The sequence below is a fragment of the Herpailurus yagouaroundi genome, unplaced genomic scaffold (assembly GCF_014898765.1).
Source record: "Herpailurus yagouaroundi ecotype Mexico unplaced genomic scaffold, PumYag 198, whole genome shotgun sequence".
Lineage (NCBI taxonomy): Eukaryota > Metazoa > Chordata > Mammalia > Carnivora > Felidae > Herpailurus > Herpailurus yagouaroundi.
This window is the reverse complement of record NW_024412429.1, coordinates 10,855,883-10,880,207: the sequence shown is the minus strand read 5'-3', so window position 1 is coordinate 10,880,207 and position 24,325 is coordinate 10,855,883. Positions and strand designations below refer to the sequence as shown.

General features: G+C 41.4%; 1 protein-coding gene across 11 annotated transcripts in view; it reads left to right on the top strand.

Annotated features, from left to right (window-relative positions):
* Positions 1 to 24,325, top strand: part of ARID1B (AT-rich interaction domain 1B) — a 457,423-nt gene that overhangs the window by 351,939 nt on the left and 81,159 nt on the right. For 9 of the 11 annotated variants that reach the window (XM_040448795.1, XM_040448794.1, XM_040448793.1 and 6 more), the window contains one exon: positions 10,936 to 11,025. The exons of the other annotated variants lie outside the window; for them this stretch is intronic. In XM_040448795.1, the coding sequence (XP_040304729.1) occupies positions 10,936 to 11,025 (90 nt within the window). The remainder of the gene's footprint in view (positions 1 to 10,935; positions 11,026 to 24,325) is intronic. 11 annotated transcript variants of the gene reach the window in all.

Below are 24,325 nucleotides of genomic sequence, written 5' to 3'. Positions count from 1 at the left end.
TAAATTCCCAGAAACATATAAACTACCAAAACTAAAGCAGGAAGAAATAGAAAATTTGAACAGACCAATCACCGGCCATGAAACTGAATCGGTAATCAAAAAAACTCCCAACAAATGAAAGTCCAGAACCAGATGGCTTCACAGCTGAATTCTACCAAACATTTAAAGAAGAGTTAATACCCAGTCTTCTTGAGCTACTCCAAAAATACAAGAGGAAGGAAAACTTCCAAATTCATTCTATGAAGCCATTATCACCCTGATACCACACCCGGGTAAAGAACACCACAGCAAGGGGCGCCTGGGTGGCGCAGTCGGTTAAGCGTCCGACTTCAGCCAGGTCACGATCTCGCGGTCCGTGAGTTCGAGCCCCGCGTCAGGCTCTGGGCTGATGGCTCAGAGCCTGGAGCCTGCTTCCGATTCTGTGTCTCCTTCTCTCTCTGCCCCTCCCCCATTCATGCTCTGTCTCTCTCTGTCTCAAAAATAAATAAAAATGTTAAAAAAAAATTAAAAAAAAAAAAAAGAACACCACAGCAAAAGAGAACTACAGACCAATATCTCTCATGAACATAGATGCAGAAATCCTCAACAAAATAATAGCAGAACAAACCCAACCCAACAATACATTTAAAAAATCACGCACCACAACCAACTGGGTTTAATACTTGCACAACAATCGATGTGGTACATCACGTTGAACCATATGATCAGTTCAATAGAAGTAGTAAAAGCATGTAACAAAGTACAACATCCATTTTGATAAAAACTCTCAACAAAGTAGATTTTGAGTAGTAGTAAAGTCCTTATGAAAAACCCACAGGCAACATCATACTTAATGGGGAAAACCAGAGCTTTTCCCCTAAGATCAGGAACAAGACAAGGATGTCCACTCTCACCATTTTTATTCAACATAACACTGGAATTCATAGCCACCACAATTAGACAACATAAAGAAATAAAAGGCCTGCAGAAGAAGTAAAACTTGTACTATTTGCAGATGACATGATACTAGATATAGAAGACACTAAAGACTTCACCAAAGAACTGATAGATGAATATAAAATCTGTGTACAGAAGTCTGTTGCATTCTTATACACTAATAATAAAGCAGCAGAAAGTGAAACTAAGAAAACAATCCCATTTACAATCACACCAAAAACAATAAAAGATCTCGAAATAAACTTAACCAAAGTCGTGAAAGACCTGTACTCTGAAAATTATAAAACACTGATGAAGAAAATTAAGGACAATGCAAAGAAATAGAAAGACAGTCCATGCTCATGGGTTGGAGGAACAAGTATTGTTAAAATGTCTATAGTATCCAAAGCAATCTGAAACGTTAATGTAATCCCTATCAAAATTCCAACAGCGGTTTTGACAGAACTAGAATAAACAATCCTAAAATTTTTATGGAACGACAGAAGACCTTGAATGGCCAAAGCAATTTTGAAAAAGAAAACTGGTAGTATCACAATTCTAAGTTTCAAGTTATATTACCAAGCAGTAGTAAGTAAGACAGTATGGTACTGGCGTAAAAATAGATACACAGATTAATGGAACAGAAGAGAAAACCCAGAGGGGCACCTTGGTGGCTCAGTCACTTAAGTGTTCAACTCTTGATTTTGGCTCAGGTCATGATCTCACGGTTCATGAGATCAAGCCCTGCATTGGGCTCTGTGCTGACAGTGCAGAGTCTGCTTTAGATTCTCTCCCTCCCTCTCTCTCTGCCTCCCCCCATCCCATACTCTCTCAAAATAAATAAATAAACTTAGAAAAAAATAAAATCTTGAAAAAAAAGAATAGAAAACCCAGAAATAAACCCATAATTACATGGTCAATTAATCTTTGACAAAGGAGGAATGAATATACAATGGGAAAAAAGTATTTTCAACAAATGGTGCTGGGAAAACGGGACAGCCCCATGCAAAAGAACGAAACTGGACCACTTTCTTACACCATACACAAAAATAAACTCAAAATGGATTAAAGGCGTAAATGTAAGATCCAAAACCATAAAAATCCTTGAAGGGGGGCGCCGGAGTGGCTCATTCGGTTCAGCATCAACTTTGGCTTAGGTCGTGATCTCGTGGTTCATGAGTTTGAGCCCCACATTGGGCTTGCTGCTGTCAGCGCAGAGCCCGTTTCAGATCCTCTGTTCCCCTCTCTTTCTGCCCGTCCCCAACTCATGCTCATGCTTTCTCTCAAAAAATATTAAAACAAAAACATTTTTTTAATCCTTGAAGAGAACACAAACAGTAATCTCTCTGACATTGGCCATAGCAACATTTTTCTAGATGTGTCTCCTGAGACAAGGGAAATAAAGGCAAAAATAAACTGTTGGGACTACATTAAAATAAAAACTTTCTGCACAGCAGAGGAAATAATGAACAAAACTAAATGGGAGAAGATATTTGCAAATGATATCCAGTAAAGGGTTAGCATCCAGATATAGAAAGAACTGGTACAACTCAATACCCAAAAACCAATCTAATTAAAAATGGGAAGAAGACATGAAAACACATTTCTCCCAAGAAAATATCCAGATGGCCAACAGACACATGAAAAGATGCTCAACATCATTCATCATCAGGGAAATGCAAATCAAAACTACAATGAGATATCATCTCACAGTTGTCAGAATGGCCAAAATTAAAAACACAGGAAATCACAGGTTGGCAAGGACTTGGAGAAACAGAAACTCTTGGGCACTGTTGATGGGAATGCAAACTAGTGTAGCCACTGTGGAAAACAATATGAAGGTTCCTCAAAAAATTAAAAATAGAACTACCTTAAATCAAGGAATCACACTACTGGGTATTTCCCCCCAAAATATAAAAACACTAGTTCAAAGGAGTATATGCACCCCTATGTTCATAGCAGCATTTTTTTTTTACAATAGCCAAAGTATGGAAGCAGCCCAAGTATCTATCAATAGAAGAATGGATAAACGTGGTGTATGTACATATGATGGAAATCTTATTTAACCATAAATAGCACGAAATCTTGCCATTTAGCACAGCATGGATACAGGTAGAGAGTGTATGCAGAACGAAATAAGTCAGTCAGAGAAAGAGCCATGTGATCTCACTTATGTGGAATTGAAGAAACAAATGAGCAAAGGGAAAAAAAAGGCAAACCAAGAAACAGACTCTTAACTATAAAGAAAAAACTGATGGTTAGCAGACGGGAGGTCGATAGAGGGACAGGGGAAATAGATGATGGAGATTAAAGAGTACCCTTATCATGATGGAAAAAATGAAATGAATAAAAAGAAAAAGCAATAGCCTTGCTCTACACAAGCAATAAGCAGTTGAAAGACATACCCCTGGAGAAAATCCCATGTGTCGTAGCAACAAAAAAGATTAAATGCTGAGGAATAAATTTAACATAAAATGTACAAAACATTTACTTGCTTATAAGAAACTAAAGAAGATATGAACAATGAAAGATGCCTTCTGTTCTTGAACAGGATGAACTCGATAGTCATCCGTTTTCCTTAAGTTAATTTATAATATCATCGTAATCCCGGTAAAACTATTAATAAGCTATTTTATATAGACACATTGGTACTAAAGCTCATATAGAAAAATAAATATGGTAGAAAACATTGAAAAAGAAAAATAGTTTGAGGAATTAGGGAACTATAGGAGTAGATCTTAAAAGCTCTTAACACAAAAGATAAAATTTGATCTTTATCTCAGATCATACACAAAAATAAACTCGAGTAAATTAAGATGAGACCATACATGTACTTAACAAAACCTGGGGTGAATTCCTCTTTAACCGCGGTGCAGAGAACAGCTTTCTAACTAGGACACAAAATCTAGAGGCAATAAAAATAAAGATCGATGAATTTGGCTCCTTAAAAAAAAAAGTTCCATTACAAAAGATATCATAAAATCCAAAGACGGTTGAGAAAGTAGGAGAAAATATTCACAACTTATACCACAGAGAAAGAGCTAACATCCCTAATATATAAAGAATTCTTAATAATTTCAAGACAAGAGGCACCTGGATGGCTCAGTCAGTTGAGTGTCGGGTTCTTGATCTCAGCTCAGGTCATGATTTCACAGTCATGAGATCAAGCCCCAAGTTGGGCTCTGTGCTGACAGCATGGAGCCTGCTTGGGATTCTCTCTCTCCCTCTCTCTGTGCCCCTCTTCCACTTGTGCTTGTGCGCTCTCTCTCTCACTCTCTCAAAAATAAGCAATGTTAAAAAAATTTTTTTCAAGACAAAAGTACTAAAAATCCAGATTGAAAAATGTGGGAAACACATGAACAAGCAATTAACCAGAAGAGCTATAAAAATAGACCTCAAAATTATTTTTTTAATTTTTTTTTTTAACATTTATTTATTTTTGAGAGAGAGAGAGACAGCGCATGAACGGGCGAGGGTCAGAGAGAGGGAGACACAGAATCTGAAACAGGCTCCAGGCTCTGAGCTGTCAGCACAGAGCCTGACGCGGGGCTTGAACTCACGGACCGTGAGATCATGACCTGAGCCGAAGTCGGCCGCTTAACCGACTGAGCCACCCAGGTGCCCCTAGACCTCAAAATTAAAAAGTGGTCAAACTCACTCCGAGTCAGGCATGTAAATTCAAAAATACCAGATACTGTTTCTCACATATAAGATTGACAAACGTATTTTAAATGACCACATATTCTTGTAGGTTTTGGAGAGGCAGCCCCTTCAAACATTGCTGGTGAGAATGTAAATTGTTTCACAGCTTCATACAGGGAAATTTGCATATTTTTTTTTGCCCCATCAATCCCACTTCAAGGCATTTACCCTAACGATGGATCTCAAACAATACAAAAATACATATGCAAGAGATTGGAAATCATCTAAATGCCCATACACAGGAGAATGATTGAATATAAACTATGGAACATTCAGACAAAGGAGTACCATATACCTGTTTTTCAAGTGAAAGATGTTATAAACTTATAGGAAGTACTTTTCAGGACCTGCTGTTAAGTGAAAAGACAAAGTGCAAAAGAGACCTAGGATATGCTACCCGTCAAGTAAGGAGTAAAATAAGAGCATATACAGGTACCTTTTCATTTATGCAAAATATATATAGCAAAGATAAACCAAAAACTAAAGAGATTTATTATAGGGGCAGCTGGGAAAGAAGTGGAAAGAAAGAGAAATGGGAATAGGGTAGCAGAGTTGGAGGGACTGACTTCTTCAAGTATCTTTTTTTTTTTTCAACGTTTTTTATTTATTTTTGGGACAGAGAGAGACAGAGCATGAACGGGGGAGGGGCAGAGAGAGAGGGAGACACAGAATCCGAAACAGGCTCCAGGCTCCGAGCCGTCAGCCCAGAGCCCGACGCGGGGCTCAAACTCACGGACCGCGAGATCGTGACCTGGCTGAAGTCGGACGCTTAACCGACTGCGCCACCCAGGCGCCCCTTCAAGTATCTTTTTGTATAACTGTGACGTACAGAACCATTGGCGTATTTCACATACCCCCCAAATACCAAAACAATTAAAGCCAATCAATGTGTGAAGGGGATGCAAAATGGAGTACAAGTCCTAACAAGTGGCTCTGTGTTTCTCACAGTGGTGTAGATTAGTAATTCTGAAATTACTTTGTGTATATGATAGAATTGAACAAATCAGTAAATTGATTTAGATAATGAGGACTGGGTTTCTTGCTGCTGTAGAAAGAAGTTATAATAAGGAAAGATGGAAGGCTAAGATATACCCGTCCAATTCTGAATTGGAATTGGAGGTATTTGCATAAACTCATGGTTACACACACAAATACGAAAATATAGACTTGCTTATACCATATGCGAATGGATTAGTGTACCTACATACAATTCCTACTTCAGTTCACTGAGACAGCCTGGAAGCAGTAACACCCCAGAAATAATGAGCAGACCTAGTACCCAGATCCTAGTCTGTGAACATTATCTTCCAATAAAAATTAGCAGCGCTCCGAGGAGAAGCAGTTGATTACAGGGCTGGGTCAGGAAAAATGCAAAATGAGCCACAGTGTTTTATGATTTCAAACACTAAGAATTTGAAGGAGCTTCTGATGGCCAAATCTGGAACAATTTGAGTGAAATAATGTCAATGTTGGATTTTAATCCATGGAATAAAATAAGTATCTATGAGTGTATTAGTTTTCTGTTGTTTCAACAAATCATCACACACTTAGCAGCTTAAAACAACACACATGTCACAGTTTCCATGGCCGGGCATCCAGGCACAGGCTAGTTACATCCTCTGCTCAGGTTCTCACAAGGCTGCAAAGTGTTTGATGATCCGTCTTCTCACCTGGAGCCTCAATGAGGAAGAATCTGCTTCCAAACTCTTCAGATGTTGGAGAAATTAATTTCCCCTGGTTATAAAAGTGAGGCTCTCAAGTTCTGGAGGCTGCCTGTCCTTGTCATGTGGCTCAGTTCACATCACGGAAGCTTTCTTCTTCAAGGCCATTGGAAGCATCTCTGCACAGAGAAGCCTAGGTCCTCTTTTAAAGTCATTTCTAGGGGTGCCTGGGTGGCGCAGTCGGTTAAGCGTCCGACTTCAGCCAGGTCCCGATCTCGCGGTCCGGGAGTTCGAGCCCCGCGTCGGGCTCTGGGCGGATGGCTCGGAGCCTGGAGCCTGTTTCCGATTCTGTGTCTCCCTCTCTCTCTGCCCCTCCCCCGTTCATGCTCTGTCTCTCTCTGTCCCAAAAATAAATAAACGTTGAAAAAAAAAAATTAAAGTCATTTCTACACAGCATCATCTTCCTTCTGATTATCTCAAAGCCAGCCTATTAGGGACTTTAATGATATCTGCAAAACGCCTTTAACTTTGCCATGTAATGTAATTTTAGGAGTGATGTTTCATCACTTTTGTTGTATTCTTTGATTAGAGGCCAAGTCACAGGTTCTGCCCTCAATCAAGAGGTGGGGGTTATGCAAGCATGTGACTCACTAGAAGCTGTGGTGTGTCGTCCACAATGAGTTTATATAGATAGAAATAAGTAGTCGTAGAAATACATAAACAAATGGGGAAGAGGAGATAGTTCTTCTTCATAAGAGATTTCCATTAATAAATGTAGAAGAAAAGAGGGAAATAAAGAACCATCATTACAAACACTACCGTGATAAATGTTACAGCCAGGATTCTGTAATGGATGCTAAGTCAGTGCATGCAAGTATGAGAAGACACAGGATTTGCATAGTCTCAAATGGCTTCCCTGCGATACTCATAACTACAGAGGGCAAAATAATGACTTTATATTGGAGGAATTTGGTAGACATCCAACTTTACCAAGTAATCAGGGTAAACAGCACCAGAAATGAAACATCGGTGTCATGAACAGCACTTTCCAAAGGCATCAAGGTCATAAAACATAAGGAAAGAAAATTGAAGTTCTTTTATAGGCTGAAGGAGACTGAGGAGAAATCGCAACTAAATGCACTGTGAGATCCTAGAATAGAAGAAAGAAAAACAATGGTGAAATTCAAATAAGATCTTTAGTTAATAGAGTGGTACCAGTTAGGTGCCTCTTGGTAATTCTATTATGGTTATTTCTTGGTTATAACCATCTATGGTTATGGATAATTCTATTATGGTTATTTAAGATGTGAATACTAGAGGAGGTGGGCTAGGGGATATATAGGAGCTCAGTGTACTCATCTTGTAACTTTTCTTTAAGTGTAAAATTCATGAAAAGTTTGTTGGGGCGCCTGGGTGGCTTGGTCGGTTAAGCGTCTGACTTTGGCTCAGGTCATGATCTCGCGGTCTGTGAGTTTGAGCCCCGCGTCAGGCTCTGTGCTGACCGCTCAGAGCCTGGAGCCTGTTTCAGATTCTGTGTCTCCCTCTCTCTCTGCCCCTCCCCTGTTCATGCTCTGTCTCTCTCTGTCTCAAAAATAAATAAACGTTAAATGTTTAAAAAAAAAAAAGAAAAAAGAAAAGTTTGTTAATAAAAATCACAATATAGACTTCTGGGAGTTTTAAGTTAGCAACAATAGAAATTCAGGTGACTTTATTGATGCTTCATTTTTGTTTTGTTGCACCAAGATTTTGCACAATATTGTACACATGGTCACTGGAGAATAAACACATAGCTATAAAGTGGTGGGATTTATCCTAACTCAGCATAGTTTTTTCCAGTTGTAATGTTTTCTCCACTGTGCTTGTACCATTATAGACATAGACAAGAGGAAAGCAGGGCTTTCTTTAGAAACTCCGTTTCAATGTTAAAGCCTACTCATAAAGTTTGTTCACTCTGCATGGCAATATTCTCTTAAAATAATTACCAAATTTTGTTTGAAAGGTTTTACTTACGAGAGCCATATGTGCTATAAAAATCTATAGTTTTGAGGGTGTTTACGTAATTCATCTGGTTCAGAGGGCTCTGAATTGTCTTCTTCATATGAACCATGGACATTGTATTTCTCAAACATATTTTCAAGCGTACTTTCTGATTCATCATCTGCCATGACTGTGCTTCTACCTGTGCATGTGAAGGATGAAGTTCTTCCCAAGTAGCTATGAAACTGTTGGTGGAAAGATAAGGGGACAGAAGCACGTGGAGAATTTAAAGCCGTTGGCTCAAATCTGTCTTTACCACGAAAAGGCTCTTGTTTATTTCTTTAAAGAATGGATTTAATAATAAATTTTCTCATTGCCGTGAAGAGTTATCTGTCTTAGAATTGCACCAGACCGGCAGTAGCGCTGCTTGAAAGTATTTTTTGAATTCATGAGATGGGTTTCTTATAAAGCCTCTTTTATTCTTACTTGAAATATCGTACATGAGAGCAGTGCCTTGGGCATGCATAGTGTCAGTAGCGGTGGCCTGTATTAACCTAGAATTACTGTTTGTTTTGCTGTCATGAGTCCATGAATTCGGTCTGTCCTACAGAAACAATCATTGTAATGTAAGCACTTACTGTCTTAGTGCAGCTGATTCCCCAGTGACATTTTAAAAAGTCAGGATTTGGCTGCAGCATGCTTTCAATTTCTAACTGGGCTGCACATTGGGGGCCTGAGGGTGTTTCATAGGAAACACATGACCCTGAGTGGACACAGCAACTTTTGTGTGTCTGCAGCGGAGTTGATGACCAGCGTTTACCCTTGAAATTGTTTTCATCCAGAATGTTGTCTTTTCTACTTTACGTTTAAGTATTTTCTACTTTACGTTTAAGCATCTAACTGAATAGATGCTGTACTGTGTGTGTGTAGGATTTTTATGCACTAGGTGTGGCTGTAACCTAAGAGCTTACTCCTAGGGGTTTCACAGCGCAAGGTTTCTCAACGTCCGTGAATTCGGGTCTTGGTTCTCATTTCATCTGAGAATGAGAATGGCATTTGAACCCAGGAGCACTCAGATATACATTCATAGGTTTTACATTCTTTTCTAAAAAGTGAGAAGCCTAAACTCCCGAAAACAATGTCGGGGTTTTTCTTGTAGTTCTATTTTAACGACTATATGTACGTATTATCTAAATGGAAAATCACCTTCCTGCCTCTCTGGCTGTCACAGATACAACCATTATTAGAATTAGTAATGAGTGACAGTCCTGAGAGACCCTGGGGATCATGCTCTTTCTGGTCTGCAGTCAGGCTGCCTGGCCTAACAGAGATGCCATTGGTTAGAAATACGAGAGGGCGGATGTTCAGCGTCAAACACCAGACTCTGCGGCATGACCTTCACCGGGTGAATTGGTGGTAATCTTCGATACGTTAATTTCCTTCTCTACTCCGTTGTGATTCTCTTAGCAATACACAAAACTGTAGAAAAGTAGGTCCCGTGATGTCAAAGCAGTTAGCTTGACCTAGCATAATCATAGACTCTAGTACCTGAGGGTTATGTGGGGGAAATCTGTGTATGCCTGCATGTGTGTATTGTGTAGGTATGTATACCTGTATATTTCAGTCTTTCAGTTTATTCTAGCAAAGGGAGAAGTGAGAAGAGAAAATAGCAGGGTCTTCATGCCATGAGAGCTAGCACCTGGAAGAGTGTGTTAAATGCAACTGCCTTCTTTATCCGCTAACATTTTTAGTTGAAGTGTTTCTAAACCTCTGAACCAGAAAGTGAGTTGAGATCTCAAGTACCTCTGATGATTCTTAAATTTCAAAATCCTTTCTCCTTGCGCCTCACATGATCCATTGCCTCTCTTTAATTGATAAAAATAGTAAGTTTTTTTCCCTTTAATGCGTATTCTCAGATTAAGGACCATTAAATAACAAAGATTTATTAATATTTGCTATGGTAATGCAGGGATTAAGGGAGTAAAAGGCATGATTCCTGTCTCAAGGAGCTTCCATTATAGTTTGAAAAGACAAACTGAGCACCCATTAAATCAATGGAAGTCAAATAGATGTTAACTAGATGCTGTTGCTTTATTAGCAATAAAGATCAAAACAGGTGCAGAATAATATTTTCTTCTTTAGTGCTAATGTATACTACATTCTATAGTAGTATGTTTTACGTTTTTGAATGGATGTCTCCTATGTTTATGTTAAATCTCTGATTAATTACAAAGATATTTTAAGAAATTGGTTGGTAGTTTTACTTCGAATAAATATTACCAACAAAAAAATTGTTGGCCACTATGCATGCCTCACCACTTACAGACTAGTTTAAACTCAAGAGGCTGAGTTTAGTTCATGAGTCTTGGACTTCATGAAATGCATTAAGTAGGTATATGTCAGATTTTGACTACTAATGTATTTGTGAGGTTGGGAACTCATTCAGTAGGAAATTAAACTTCTCAAGAGATCGTCTGGTAAATATGATTATCCATGTTTCTTCTCCGTTTTACCAGAAAAGGGCAAAATAGCACACTTTTTTGAGCCGTGTCTTTTTCTCTGCGGGGCCACACCTTTTGTGATCATTAAGATGAAATAAATGTACTTGTCTTGGTTTTGCGCAATTGCAGCATTAATGTAGAGGGCTCCCCGTCCCCACTCCCCTTCCTGTGTTTTGCAGGCAGTCAGATGCCTCCTCAGCCACCTGGGAGCCAGTCAGAATCCAGTTCCCATCCTGCCTTGAGCCAGTCACCAATGCCACAGGAAAGAGGTTAGTCTTCAGTTCATGTCTTACGTATCTTTGTGTTTGGAGTATACGAGGCTTATATGAATTTGGTCACCTGTACGTTTCCTTATGAGTGATTTTTAAAGGATGTTATGTTTCCTCCTCTGATGAACGAAATAACATACATGTAACAACAAAGAAGGATGCTTTCTTGCAGATTAGGTGAAGTTTTACCCAGCACAGTTCAAGACCCAAAGGCTATATATGTCCACACAGCATCGTGAAGCATAGTTTATACGTGACTCTCGCCTGACAGTTGATCTAGCTGTGTAAAGGGGACTGTTACTGATGCAATTTGGATATCGGTCCTGATGAAGTATAATGTTAGAGTGTGTGTCCATTTAGCTGTTTTGATCAGTATTTGTCCCCTGATACTTCAACAGTAAAAATGTATACACCTGGTAAGACCTTATAGTATAAAATTGTAGGATCTTAGTACTAGAGCCAACCTGAGAGACTGTAGAGTCCGGTCACCTCAATTTACAAACAAAGAAACTGAGGACCCGAGAGGTTCCGTAGGAATTCCTCATTCTCAGAGGCTCATTAGTGCCGGAACCAGAAAAAAGACCACGGGCTTTTCCCAAAGCCCTGAACTTTTCAGGTTGTCCCCCATCCGCGAACTCTTTGACCTTTCGCTCACTTATGCATGCTGACCCCATCTACTATTGACTGGGTTGAGGCCTTTGGTCTTCGTGTGTGTATCTTCGTCTGCTTTCCCTCCTTCTGTGGTAAAGCTACTTTTGGTGGTGGTGATCTTAATCCAGATTGGTGTAGACCAGAGTCTACAAGCCCATAGCACCATCTGGCACCCTGCCAGGTCCCTTCCACTGCCTGTGAGTCCAGGCTTGCCCATCTGGCCCGTGGAGCCGCCACTTTCGTTCTCTCTCCTCCTCCCTCACGCTCCCCCAGAAGACAGAAGTTGCGAGCTTGGTAGCGGCTATTTAAAGGTTCCTGACCCCACATGTTTATAATTATTTCTATATGAGCTGTACAGATGATGATTTGCTTCTAATTGGAATTGTAAGGTTTTAGTTACTTTACATGTTTAATAACTTAGCACCCCATTATTTAGAAAGTAATGCCCGGGGCGCCTGGGTGGCGCAGTCGGTTAAGCGTCCGACTTCAGCCAGGTCACGATCTCGCGGTCCGTGGGTTCGAGCCCCGCGTCAGGCTCTGGGCTGATGGCTCAGAGCCTGGAGCCTGTTTCCGAGTCTGTGTCTCCCTCTCTCTCTGCCCCTCCCCCGTTCATGCTCTGTCTCTCTCTGTCCCAAAAATAAATAAAAGTTGAAAAAAAAAAAAAAAAGATTTAGAAAGTAATGCCCATGAAAAGATGGGTTAGCCTTAGCTACACATCATTTGTGTTGAAATGAATATTTAGTAGGAATAAAGTGAAATTTTTATTTTTTAATGTCTCGACATAGTTAACTTTATTATAATTTAATGTAGAACTAATACTTTAATTCCCTTATGAAGACACTACAGTCTACCTTAATAATGGAATAGTTAATGGTTTTCAAACTTTAGGGTGTATGAAAATTACCTGGGGAACTGCTTAAAACAGATAACCCGGCCACACCCCCAGATTGCTGATTTCGTAGGCTTGAGGAGGGCCACCTCAGATCTGCCTTTTGGACAAATGCCCAGCTGTTGCCAGCGTTGCCGATCTGAAGACCGTACTTGGAGAACCACTGCCTTGTAATGATACTATGATATGTTTTAACAGTGAAGTGGTGTGTGCATTTGTTTCTCTAAACTTTCCACTGTAACTTCCTACAAACCAGTCCTATACCTCACATCCTTTTTCTGCATTAACGCCTCGTGTCTCTGGTCATCTGGAAGACCGTTCAAAGTTCGTGGACAGCATACTAGCACCTTGCAAGGGGGAATTCTCTCCAAACTCCTTTACTTGGCCTTGGGTTACATCTGTGTTGCATTGCCGACTCAGGGAAATGGAGGGGAAAAAAGGATGAAAGAAATTACCCTGCACTGAAAACCTGCTCAGGCCAGACCCAGAGCCCAGATGAAGGTATTTGTTATTTCATTTAATCCTCACATAACCCTGTAACATCATTCCCACTGGGAGAATTCTGCTGCTTCAGCAAGCATTAGAGGGTAATTTGGAAGCCCTACAATCCCAACCTTTATTGCTAAGAACTAAAAGAGAAACCCTCCTAGATCCTCCACCAATATGTTCCCCACCCTCTTCCAACTGATATGTGTTTAAGACGTTTGAAAATGTAGAGAAGCAAATGTGAACAACGATAGAATGAGGAAATGCAGCTAAATTAAACTTTTAACTTAAATACGTTGGCAAGCAAAATCTAGAGTTTTCTTCTGGTGTCACTATATAAAAACCACTATTTTAGGTATGTTTGTTATTTTTTCCTTCCTGATTATCTTCATTATATGCAGTGTGGCTTTGGTAACTGATAATGGATACATACAATCTGGGTTGTTATAATGACCATTTCCTTCAAATAGCAAATATAAATTTTATAGTTTGTATATTGTTATGAACACGTTCCCCAAACTTTCTCTGAAAGATGTTATGTGTGTCCCTGGTGTGCCTTCTGTCGGTTGGACAGCCCCCTAACCAGGAAACCCTTATATTTCCAAATGACTGATAAATGATTTTTTGCCATTCATGAGGTCAATTTCCTCCAAAACTGGATAGCAAGGATTGGTTTTTTAAGCCTCTGTTATTTGTTAAAATCTAGGAAGAACTGTTAGCTTTTAATGACATTTGGTCAGGTGTTTTAATGGCAAATGACAGTCATTGTAATGCTTTGATACAATAATATTTTCCTTGTCTGTTTTATCATCTTTGGGGGCGTGTACCAACAGTATATGCAGTGCAAAGTAGATCTGAGAAAACACTTGCTAGAAAATTACCCAGTGTTGATTCCCATGTGCTGAAAAGTAATTTAACTTCGTTTATACTTTTACAATTGATATATCCTCCCCTACCCCCACTCAGGGAAGTGATGAAAGAAGCAGAGAGGAGAAAAGTATTTTGGTGAGTTAGCATCCTATTAAAAAAATGTGTCCTCTCTAAGAACCCGTGGACCTTGATAGAGACAAGAACATAGTGTCTATACTGCTGAGTACTAAAATAGCCAAGTTGAGCAATTCCTATTACACTTTTACTTTGTTTTAATAAGATAAGAGAGTAAGATTCCAGTTACACACACCTTCTTTAATTTCCCCACAGGAGATAGATTTTCTTTCATGCAAAGAATCTAGAAACATACTTGCCTGGAGACAATTGCACAAAGCAGGAACTGCAGCCTGCTTCTATTTGGAGGTGTGGTTTTCTGGGTATTCCCCAGAGTCCTCATCATGAAGGACAGCAGTACTGATATTCTACCCTGGAGCCTGCCTCCCTCCAGGCTTGGGAAGCTGAACCCTTGCCCGGCCCTCATTCCTTCCTCCTCGGTCCTTCGATTCCTGTTCAGGAAGAACATTTATCAATATATATATACTCTTGTTGAGGAATATTTTGCTGACAACCTGAGGCTGTCCTGGGATCTGACTAACACTGGTGTCTGCAATTCGATGTCCTCTTCCCAAAGTTGGGTTCAGAGTCGGTATGCTGCCCGGAGGCCCAGCACGGTGGTCCCATGGCCCTATAGTGCCCTACCCCCACCTCCAGTTCCGTGCCGCCTGACCTGGGGCTGCTGGTGTTAAGTTTGTCTAAGGACAACAGTCACAAATCCATTTCCCCACATTATATGTAGGCAAACATGCCTGGGTTTCCACAGTTTTATATTTTCTATCTGTAAAAGGTGTATAGAAAACACCAAGAAAACACAGACATGGCCATTGTCAGATACAAAAAGAAGGGAGACGTTTTACATATTTATTGGCCTCTTTACTCTCCGCGGTACTGTCTCCTGCACGTTCTTAGCTGCTCTCTTCTACAGCACTTGGCTCAGCACTCTCCTGTTTGCACTCTGTGTGGTGCTAGAACTTCCCACTAACCGAATAAAGAAAATTAGTTCCAATTCTTTGGTCTTCACTTCTTCATTGTTGACAGAAGTTTAAAAGAAGAAAGGTCAAAACTTCAGTTCAGTATTCCGTAACACGTTTGCCGCTGGTTTTTATCTTAAATCAAATCTCTCTGTAGTTCTCCTTTAACAACATACAGAATTGCTATTAAAGCACTTCACCCCCCCAAAAAAAAAAAAATCAAGCAGTATAAATTATAGTACCTAAGGCATTGGAGGAAGAGTTCAGATAACACTAAAATACTAAAATAAGTGTTACGAGAAAATTGTAGCTGACAAGTTTAGATTAGTTTCATCCTCATTGTATAATCTTTAACTTGTAGATCTTAAAATTTGAAAAGAGCAACAGGAAATCTTCATATGTTGCCCTGTTTTCCAAGAGGGCTTGGAGGGAATATCTACTCAGTCATCTGAGTAGATAAATAAGTATAATTATTATTAACATTAGAATGATTGCATTTTTAACCCCCGTAAAATGTTAAGCTTAATGAAACTAGCAAATGCCCTTCTAGTTATTGGATTAGCAATTAGGTGAAAACGTTTCAAGAAGGCTTATTTATTTGGACAGATGTAGAGAGGTCAGAATTAATTTTTTGAAAACCTTTTAATTGAATTCCCTTTTAATTTTCACAGTGGTGTCTAATTAAATATTCATGTTAATGCTGGTGGTTTTCTGAAGGTCTGCACCAGATCCGGGTTCTCCGAATCAACGTACATTATTTAACCCTTTTCATCTGGCGCGCCAGCAGGGACTTCCTCAGTGTAATCCCATAGTATTTGAATAATTAGAAGGTAGTAATGAGGATTTAATTAGTCCTTGCGATGTGCTGAAAGCAGAACCACTACATACTTTCCCTTTTGGACGTGAATTACAAGCAGAGTTGATGCTTCGGCAGGACTGTGATGTGCTAGCAAATGTATTCTGTCACTGGAGGCGGTTCTTTGGCACCGTCCTGTGACCGTCAGATCTGCATGGAAGGTATCCTGGGTGAAATCTTCCAGAATTATTGAATAGCAGCGCCCCCTCACCCCGCCTTCTTTCTTGTCCACCCACACGACAACCTTTTCTCTCTCTCTCTCTCTCTCTCTCTCTCTCTCTCTCTCTCCCCCCACTGATTAAGCAGAGTTGTCGTCCAAATGTACCAGCTGACTGTACGTGATGGAGAATTGGCTCTTACTCTTACCAGCAACAGCAGATGAGAGCAGCTAGGCCAGATGCGGGTTCACCCCACGGTTGCAGGACGAGGAGAAAATAGCAAAACTTTGCCATTTTGGCCCCGCTTTTGGAATCACAAGATTCACAAAATTCCCCGTCTTTGGAGTCTGATATTCACAGTGATATTTGCCATTAGCTCCATTCTTATAAATAGAAGCATAAATATAAACAGTGCCATTATCTAGAGAAAGCGTGTAGCAAACAGGCGAGATTGGACATTGAGACGTTCTTGTGCGCCTACCCTGAAAAGGTGAATCAGAATTTGTATACTTCCGAAGTATGAAGTTTCAAACTTAACCTATTTTCTCTAGATTGAATAGAACATGTCTTCATTAGTCTCATATTTTTTCTTCTGTTATTAATCCCAAATGTTAATTGCCTTGTATAATTTTATTCTCACTCTTTCGTGATATATTTTAGCTTCTTTTTAAAGTCCTAATAGAATCCCTCATCGAATTTCTAGGCACATTCTATTTGCTTAGGGCAAATCTTTCTTTTACTTTTAAATGCCAAGGGCAAAAAAAGAGATCTCTTAAAATAAATCGAGTGTCTTACTATAAATTAAACTGAGCTCTTGAGGGGCCAGGACTGAATCTTGTTCACACTCTGATTCCCTATGTCTGTGACAGAGCTTCATGTATAATAGATGTTTAACAAAGATCGAGCCGGACAGCAGAAAATAATTCAGCCGTCACACCAATTCCGAAGTTTCAAATTGTTTCAGAGCACAGAACAACCAAAGAACAAAATATAACATGTTCTTAAATTAAGAAAGCCTACCATGTTAATAAGTCTTCTCTCAATTTTACCATTAAAGGTCATCTGCTACGGCGTAGGCTATTTCTCGGTCTTGAAACATAGTGGGCATTTAGATCTTGCACCAGATTAAAGCTACCGCTTCTGCTCCCCCGTCCTTCCTGGACGTATTTCTCTGACAGTCCAGACAGGACTTCAGGCCAAGCTGAAATCCTCACACCTGGAGTCTGGTGTGAAATGAGTTGCCCAGAAGCCACCCCCACCCTACCCCAACCAGTCTCTTTATACCTTAGGAGTATTTAGATGGAAATAAGTAAAAATTTTGAGAAGTTTTTAATGCTACTAGCTGATTTCATGGTGATATTTATATGGCAGGTAGTTTTCAAGTTTTTTAATGGTTTTGAATATCTTAATTGATCCACCTTCTTAACTGTCAGGAACAGATTAACAAGTTAGCTCAAAAATGGAGACCACCAAGATACCTGTTAAGGAGTTGGAAATAGGATTAGAGATTTTTTTTTTTTTCTGGTTTTGTGACTACAGAAACTATTTTGTTCCTCTTTCTATTGGATTCTCAGTTCTCAATATGACAGTAAATCTGCACATTCTGAAATGTTTCATAGGGTGGTGTTGGTAGTCAGAAAATGTTCTCTTACTCTACCTTTCCAATTACCCTTGTATATAAAGGTGTTCTTACCATTTGTGAGCACGCTAAACATAAAATGATGCTGGCTTTCAACATGAGGTTATTAGCAAAAAGAGAAGAAAGTAGATCACTTTCCAGATGTATTGCTGTGTAAGTATAGCAGCTCAACGTGTTAAAGCATTAGTGATAACCTGCCCCCACCACCAGATGCAGTGAATTCAGACTCCGCTCTTAATTGAGGACCCTTTTTTTATAATCCGTGACAGACGAAAATAAAGTCAAATGGGAAGTCAGATACAAGAGAGAATATCTAGGAAGCTGTTTATAATTTCCTCAGCCTCAGAGCTCTGCCTCTGGGCTGAATTGTGGTCCAAACCAAAGCTTAGTCTAGTGCAGGAAATAACAACATAGGACTTGTATTAGGGTTATTGTTACATTGCTATTAAGTCCGCTCTCCAGAGGTTTGTTCACCAAAAAACTGAGAAAACAAATATCACATATAATAAAAGTCTATTATTATTGACTGAGGAATCAGTCTAAATTTTAGAATATTTTTAAAGATGCATAGTTTTGTCACTTTTGGTTTATGCAGTAATTTTTTTTGAATTGCCAAGTGAAGCTTGCTTTTAATAGTCAACCCTCATTTGTAATTGGCTCATTATTCTTCACGGGAAGTATCTGAGAATACCTGGATCTTAGGTAAATTCAACATTGTGTATTGCATGCACTTATTTATAGTAACGTGATTTGTCCTGTGCCTTAGGGGTCCGTACCTCGGGGAAAGACCCCTGTCTGCCTAGTTTCCCAAACCAGAAAGCTGGAAGGCATCCTTGATGGCTTTTTCTCTCCCATCTGGCCTGTGCTAGTCATCATGTTCCGTGAACTCTACCCCTGCGGTGTTAGCCACGCATCCCCTTTTCTTGGTATCCACTGTCGTTAATGGGGTCCTGGCTACCCAGGAACTTTTAACTTCACCTTCACCAGCCTCGCAGATGTCTTTCCTGTCTCAGCTGTGTTCCCAGTCCCCTTTCCGTGCTGAATCCAGAATGGTCTTTCCAGGGGTCTGGTTAGATTAATCCTGCCCTTCATAAGAGCCCGAGATTCCCGCTTTGCCTCGGAGGGAGGCTGTGCTGAGGTGCGTGGTTATGGGGCCACTTACCCCGCACCAGCCTCTGGCCTTACCCCTCATCACCCCGCTGCCTCTCATCCCCAGCCAGCTGAACCTCATTCAGGATCTTGATATAATCTCTTCTCATTGTCACTTTTGCCACTCACATCTGAACCCCAACCCCACCTCAACATGGGGCCCCCTTGTCCATCTTTACTGACCTATCAGGTCCTCCATAGCCTGGCAGCTGGTAGGTCTTTGAGGCCAGATTTGCTACGTGAACAAATGAATGAAGCATCACCTGTCACAGCGGCGTCCCCACAGCCAGGCACCCTCCTAGTGCAGCCTGGCCGTGCTCGGGACCCACTGCCAGGTCATCAGTGGAATCTCCCCAGCCAGAGCTCTGTGCCTGTGCAGACCGCGTGGCCTTGTTCAGTCTCCTCACTCCAGTGCTTACGTAGTATGTGCTTTTCCTCAGTTGAATCTTCAGGGAGTTTGGAACCGAAAAACCTGAGTTTGGGTGCAGGGTTTACCACTAACTACTTTTGTGACCTGCGACAATTAATTAAATCTCTGCTTCCTCCTATGTGAAGCGAGGATCAGAGTGTCCTGTGGGTTTGTCGCGTGGATCAGACGCGGCCTTGTACCTGAAGGTTATAAATTGCGAAGCCTTGTGCAAATACTAATAAGAAGCATAAGCATCAGGCACAAATGACTCAGGGGAGACCTGGCCTGAAGTTGAAAGCCTTAAAAAGTGGCTCCTCTGCTCCTTCCAGCGCATAGTAACACGCATAAAATTGTCTCTGCTCTCAGCACCGAAGCGGACTTTTGCAGCTAACACCGGGAAGATTTGTGTAAGGAAAGGCCAGATATTTTGCCCCCACCTACCATCGGGGTAATCAGTCTGATGCTTCCCCGGACTCTCATTTGCCGGTGATAGATGATGTCAGTAGGCGAGAGGGTTCTGTGGGGGCGGACGGGGAGAACTTAGATGCTCGCGTCTGTGCCTCTGAATATAGGGCACCACGGTGCAGGGAAGGCAGAGGGACCGGCCCTGCCGGTTAACCTGAGAGCACAGCGGGGACAGCACCGGGGGGCCTGGGTTCCCGCCTCGAACGGGTCATTAGTTTCTGTCTTCCTCAGAGCAGTTCACGTCGTGCCCAGGAGCGGGCAGGCGAATGAACACTGGAGATGTTAAAATGTAACAAGAATATTCTTTAAAATCTATTTTTCTCTCCAAATGGGACTCCAACACCTATTTGCGATGAGACATCGCCCTGTCTGCCTTTATAGGCGGGAGACTCTCGGCTGAGGTGGTGCAGCGTGTGACCGTTATTTCACACATGTGGGGAAACATCTTTTATCAAACTGGCTTGAAGAAACGAGGCACAGATGCCAACATGAAAACAAATTGTCCGTGTGCCAGAGGAAAAACGTGCCTCGCTTTTTGGTGGCTCATGGAACCTCAGTGTCCCGCTGGTGTCCTGACGGTGCTAGAGCTTTGTGCCAGCGAAAGAGGCACCTCTGAGGAAGAAGTCGCGTTGTCGTGTAATTGGTTCCGGGCTCCCTTGCTGTCCCGCATCAGCCTGGACACACTCGCTCTGCCTTCGCCGTTTTCCTCTTTCGTGGCTCGGATGAGCCGTGGTTTGAGCTTTGTGTCTGACTCAGTTTCCCGGCAGGATTTAAAGTCTCTGACGCTCAGTGTTGCAGAATTTGTCGGGCTGCGTGAAGAGGAAAAGTACCTCCCGATTTAATATCCTGAAATTTCCCATTTTTGCTTGACTGTTTCTTTGGCTTTGTTTCTTTTTTTTTTTTTTTTTTTTTCAACCTTTATTTATCTTTGGGACAGAGAGAGACAGAGCATGAACGGGGGAGGGGCAGAGAGAGAGGGAGACACAGAATCGGAAACAGGCTCCAGGCTCTGAGCCATCAGCCCAGAGCCCGACGCGGGGCTCGAACTCCCGGACCGCGAGATCGTGACCTGGCTGAAGTCGGACGCTTAACCGACTGCGCCACCCAGGCGCCCCTCTTTGGCTTTGTTTCTGAATCAATTTTGTACACTCTTCAGCTTAGGCGTGCGTTTTCGTCAGAAGGTACTTTAGCTCATCGGTGACTGTTTCAGAGTGGTGACGACCCACCGTGGCCTGTTTGGATTCATGGAGCTCTCTGCTCCAGTTCCCTCTGTATCATCTTCCCTACACGTGCCTTGTGGCCAGTTTATTTTTTAAATGAAATAGAACTCCGTCCTACTTTTGAGAACTTTTGAAGTCCTTGTAAAGATAAGCTTTATCTCCGTCTTGCCCAACCAAGAGTTTTTCCTTACTCCTACCACATAAACAATATTCTGTCTTCATCTCATGTCCAATATGGAAAATGTGACTTGTTTAGAATGGTGGTGTGGATCAGTTTCTTTTCATTTTTTTGGTACACAAAGGTTTAGATAGTAACGCTGGATCTTTCCTGTAAGACAATTTCTTTTTTACAAATTAGACAATTCTATAACGTGCTGTCTGTAAAACCAAGAAAAATATCCACTTAATAAACCACAGATAGTACAATGCTGAAGAAAAAATTCGAAAGGTCCTGAAAACTCACTGAACCTAATAATAATACAAAGAAACATTTTAGAAATGCTAATTCTCTATTAGACCCATTTTCTAAGGTAGCATTGAGGGGATTTTTTTTTTTTTTTTTAATGGAGAAGGGAAAAACAACTCTCTGGCTTCGTCTCTAATATTGGTCTCTATAATATAGAGACCAGCAGCATTTTTCCCTAGACTTAACATTACTTACGTTGCCATGTAACAAGAATAGATTGTCTTGGAATTTTCCATTGATACTAATATAAATATAGAAGAATGGCCCTAAAGAAAACAATCCTTAACATGCAGACTAAGTGACTCCAGGTAAGATTCTGGCAACCCTACCTCCATTCCCATCTGTAGCTATTGGATACATAGAATATGACATTCAAAAAATTACCAAATTGTAATTAGATACCTAAATTAATGCAAATGTGCCTTTGGAATAAACGCTCCATCTTACTAGGTGGTGGGAACGAGCCCGGCTAAGATCAGGCTTTTCTCACACGAGCTTCAGGGCTCTTTGATAGGCTCCCACCAGAAGAGCAAGTCATACTCCCCCTGGCCAGAAGTCTTGGGTGCTCTTCCTTGTAAGTAGCAAGAGAATTGTCATCTTCTTTAACCACCCGCCCCCCCCCCCACACACACACAAAACCTAATGGTTTGCACAGATGTTTATCAAGTTAGTCATTGGTCATAGGTGCTTATAATCCAGTGGTAAACAAGGCAAGATCCTGGCCCTTTACCTTGAGAATCAATTCAGGCACTTGACAGGAATCTTGATATTTCAGTCCATTTCTCTGTATCTTTTCACCCATCTCTCCGTCTCCCTCCCTTCCTCCCTCCTTCTCTCTCTCTCTCTCTCTCTCTGTCTCTGTCTCTGTCTCTCTCGTTTAAAAGGCACACTCCAGGGAATCTGCCAGATCAGGAAGGATGTACGCTGAGTCTAATGGCACTCAGAGCTAATCAGTACTGTAGCTCTCTGTTGAGTGGCCTGAAACTGACAAGCGTAGCTTTTCTGAGCCAAATAACATGGCTGGCCAATTATTTCTGGAACTAGCTCTCTGGAAAAGGGCAATGCTTTCTGGATAGTCAACTGGGTGAGGAAAGCAACCCATCAGCTCTAACTGGCTTTGTTGGAGAAGGCATAGAGCAAGCAGGCCCAGCACAACAACACAGAGCTGTATGCTGCCTGGGGAGGGGCGGCAGGCTGTTTGCCGGGAGGCTCACAGGGTATGGCACTTGTCACCTCGGTGAATTAACCACGGTCCAGGGACTTGCAGCACTCTTTGGCTCCACCGTGATGAATGGTTTTTAGGGGAGCCTGGCAAAAGGAAGCTAGTTTGGAAACCTGGAGGCATTCAGACAGGAAATAAATTGTGGGTTGTATTAAAAATAATACGAATAATAATAACCATCACATTGTTGAGCCTCTGTGCTGTGTGAAGGCACTAGCTGCTTGCTACACAAAACATTGTCTCATCTCACCTTAGAGTGTAGGCTCACCTGTCATCCACACGTCTCAGAAATGGAAACTGAGGCTTAGCTTCTCACTAACTGCTGGCCTAAAGGCACCTAACCATATGTGGCAAAACCACAGTTTGACTTTGCAGTGACACTGGAGATGGAGAGAGTGGATGCATTTGTCAGGTTTTCAGGTGGGAGAAAACCAGGCTTTCTGCCTGTTGGGCTTTCAGCTGTCTGTAATTCCTTCCTGGGAGAGCTGACTTCCTTCCCCTGGAAACAATTCTTCAAATATACTATGAATTAAGGAGCCAGACCATAACATTTATTAAGCTCTTTCTTGTAAAGTAAAAGTAAGCGGGGCTCTGAATGAAGATGTTTTCTTATTCATTAAAAAACATGTATTTGGTTCCAATTCTGTGCCAGGCACCTCGCGTGGTGCTGAGGAGACAGATGCGAAGAGAGTGTGTTTTAAAGCCGCAGTACACGGGGCGCCTCGGTGGCGCAGCCGGTTAAGCGTCCGACTTCAGCTGGGTCACGATCTCGCGGTCCGTGAGTTCGAGCCCCGCGTCGGGCTCTGGGCTGATGGCTCGGAGCCTGGAGCCTGTTTCCGATTCTGTGTCTCCCTCTCTCTCTGCCCCTCCCCCGTTCATGCTCTGTCTCTCTCTGTCCCAAAAATAAATAAACGTTGAAAAAAAATTAAAAAAATAAATAAATAAAGCCGCAGTACATAGTCTGGGGGAGAAACAGGTGCTCCAGCCAGTAGCAATGGCACCGTGGTAACCGCTCTACCTTGGCTGACGTGAGTGGTGCTTTCTGGAAGGCCAAGGAATGCCGTCAAAGATAGCAGGAGGCGGGGCCAGGAAGGACTAGAGTCTGTTACATGGAGGTGAATGGCCTTGTGGGCACGCTGTGAAAACAGCATATTCAGTAGAGGACACAGTCGAGCATCTTGTTTTCACACGGTGCCTCCCATTTAGTGAGTTTGTTTTTTTTTTTAACTGAAATAAATGTTTTAAATATCAGAGTGCATTTCACATAAGAAGGGTAGAAATTGTTTTGTGAAATGGTATATGTGTGATCCTGCTTGTGAATATATAGACACATGTTCACATACACACATCGGATCATGATATAAAATGTATTTCTTGGGGCACCTGGGTGGCCCAGTCGGTTGAGCGTCCAACTTCAGCTCAGGTCATGATCTTGCCGTTTGTGAGTCCAAGCCCCGCGTCGGGCTCTGTGCTGACAGCTCAGAGCCTGGAGCCTGCTTCAGATTCTGTGTCTGCCTCTCTGCCCCTCCCCTGTTCTCTCAATAATAAATAAACGTTAAAAAATTTTTTCAAAAAAAAGTATTTCTTAACTGTGGATTGTGGTTAAGAATGTTTTAATTCATGAATTAAACTTTGTAAGCCTCAGTGTCTCCATAGTTGTTTTGAAGTTTAAATGAGCTAATGAAGAACAAAGCTATTAGCACGTAATATATGTTCATTAAATGTCAACGGT